This window comes from Fukomys damarensis, unplaced genomic scaffold (genome assembly GCF_012274545.1).
Source record: "Fukomys damarensis isolate Sample0158 unplaced genomic scaffold, DMR_v1.0_HiC HiC_scaffold_8, whole genome shotgun sequence".
NCBI lineage: Eukaryota > Metazoa > Chordata > Mammalia > Rodentia > Bathyergidae > Fukomys > Fukomys damarensis.
Window position 1 is genome coordinate 26,139,867 of NW_022900920.1, and position 1,555 is coordinate 26,141,421.

A 1,555-nucleotide genomic window follows, 5' to 3' on the forward strand; every position below is an offset into this window, starting at 1 on the left:
GTCGCCGATTGTCTGCGGGTGCAAAAGGGGAGGGGTTCTAGGGGGGCAAACCAGGTTCGCCACTCTCTCCAAGGTGCCCTCTTTGGGAGCACCCCCAGGCAGAGCCGGCGCCGAGGGGCTGACTCCAGAGGACCGGGACCCGGGAGGGGGCAGTTGAAGAAATCGCGCCCCTTCCCCTGCAACAAAAGCAAACACACCAAACAAAACCACGTCTTCACCCAGCTCTCCCCCGACCCTGCCTTTTCAGAAACTGTCCCAGACGAATGCACACACCACCACTGACCCCCGCCCCCTTGAATAATCGCTCAGCTACTCGGCTACACAGACTACGATGCGCCTCTCTCACAGCACAGACACTCCGAGAAAAACAGGGTAGTCTTAGAAAGAAAGGAACGCACCGCCGACCCGCAACACAAGGGTTTGTCTTACAACGTCCCCACCATAGCGCTGCCAACACACGGTTACTTGAACCCTGCAGGCCAGGGGTGTCGGTTTGCAGAGGTGTTTTTATGTTTGAGGGTTGGGGGGGGCTGCGAGACCTGACACGTTGCAGTCGGACCTCTCTGTCTCTCTCTCCATCGTTTCCTCTCCTCGATCTTCCTACTTGCTCTGACCGAGTAAACATCCAGTTTGCCCCAGTCTGCCGGTTAGTCTGCCTCGGCCCCTGCTTCCTTCTCATAGCTATTATTCCGAGCACTGTGCGGAGGCGCCGGGTTGACTGCCTGGGGAGGGCTGAGGGGACCCGGCTGGCAGGGACAGAAATGAAACAAACACAAAAAGGAAGACCGGCCAGGGTGGGGTTCCCAGCTGCCCCCGCCAACACCGGTGCTTCGGGCATCGCTCTCCACCTGGATGGGGGGGGGTAAAAATCGACCCAGGAAGCGTTTGCTGCGCTGCCGGGCGCGCTCACTCGGGAGCCGGCTACCGGAAAATAAGCCGCACACAACAGCCCACACCTTCTTCCCCAACTATTGTTTCTGGAGGTCCCAAAGTTTCCTCGCAGCCGCTTCCCCCTGGCCAAGTTTCCCCGGGCGAGCGGCTGCCGCTGCCTGACCAGCCGGCCGGTTGGTTTGGGGGCCGACGGCGGTGGCACCCAAAGGGAACGGGGGCGTAGGGGACCGTGTGGGCGCACGCGATGGTCGGAGCCCAGCGCTCTGTTTGCAGGAGGAAGAAAGCGAGGCAGACAGGAGGGCGAGATGGAGCCTGAGCCCACGCCGCGCGGAGAGGCTTGGTGGTGGCGGTTGTTATTGTTGTAGCGTGTGTGCCTGCGCGTTTTCTTTCTGGAGCCCGGGAGGTCTGCCTACGGCCCCAACTTTCGGCTTCTGATCTCCACCCCACCCTCGAACAAGCTACAGAAAAACACTTGTCTGCCGGAGAAGGAAGGCTACAGGAATTTAAAATTTTTTTAAAAAGGAAGAAAGGCGACCTCGCAGCGAGGAACTCTGGCTAGGCTCGATGGTCAGCAAACCAGTCCGAGGTCCCCGGCCGGGCTCTCCCCGCCGGCCGAGACCGACAAACGGACACACAACGGCCCCTCTCCCCGCGCCCGTCTTTG

The 1,555-nt window shown here is 60.6% G+C and overlaps 1 protein-coding gene and 1 long non-coding RNA gene across 5 annotated transcripts in view; one reads left to right on the forward strand and one right to left on the reverse strand.

Moving 5' to 3' along the window:
* Positions 1-1,555, reverse strand: part of Mxi1 (MAX interactor 1, dimerization protein) — a 64,348-nt gene that overhangs the window by 62,415 nt on the left and 378 nt on the right. Inside the window, exon 1 of one of the 3 annotated variants that reach the window (XM_010634641.3) lies at positions 540-618. The exons of the other annotated variants lie outside the window; for them this stretch is intronic. Coding sequence (XP_010632943.1) covers positions 540-579 — 40 coding nt within the window. The 5' untranslated portion in view covers positions 580-618. Of the gene's footprint in view, positions 1-539; positions 619-1,555 lie in introns of those variants that run through there. 3 annotated transcript variants of the gene reach the window in all.
* The window catches only part of LOC104869403, a 17,856-nt gene that overhangs the window by 14,262 nt on the left and 2,039 nt on the right, over positions 1-1,555 (forward strand). The gene's annotated exons all lie outside the window — the stretch shown is intronic.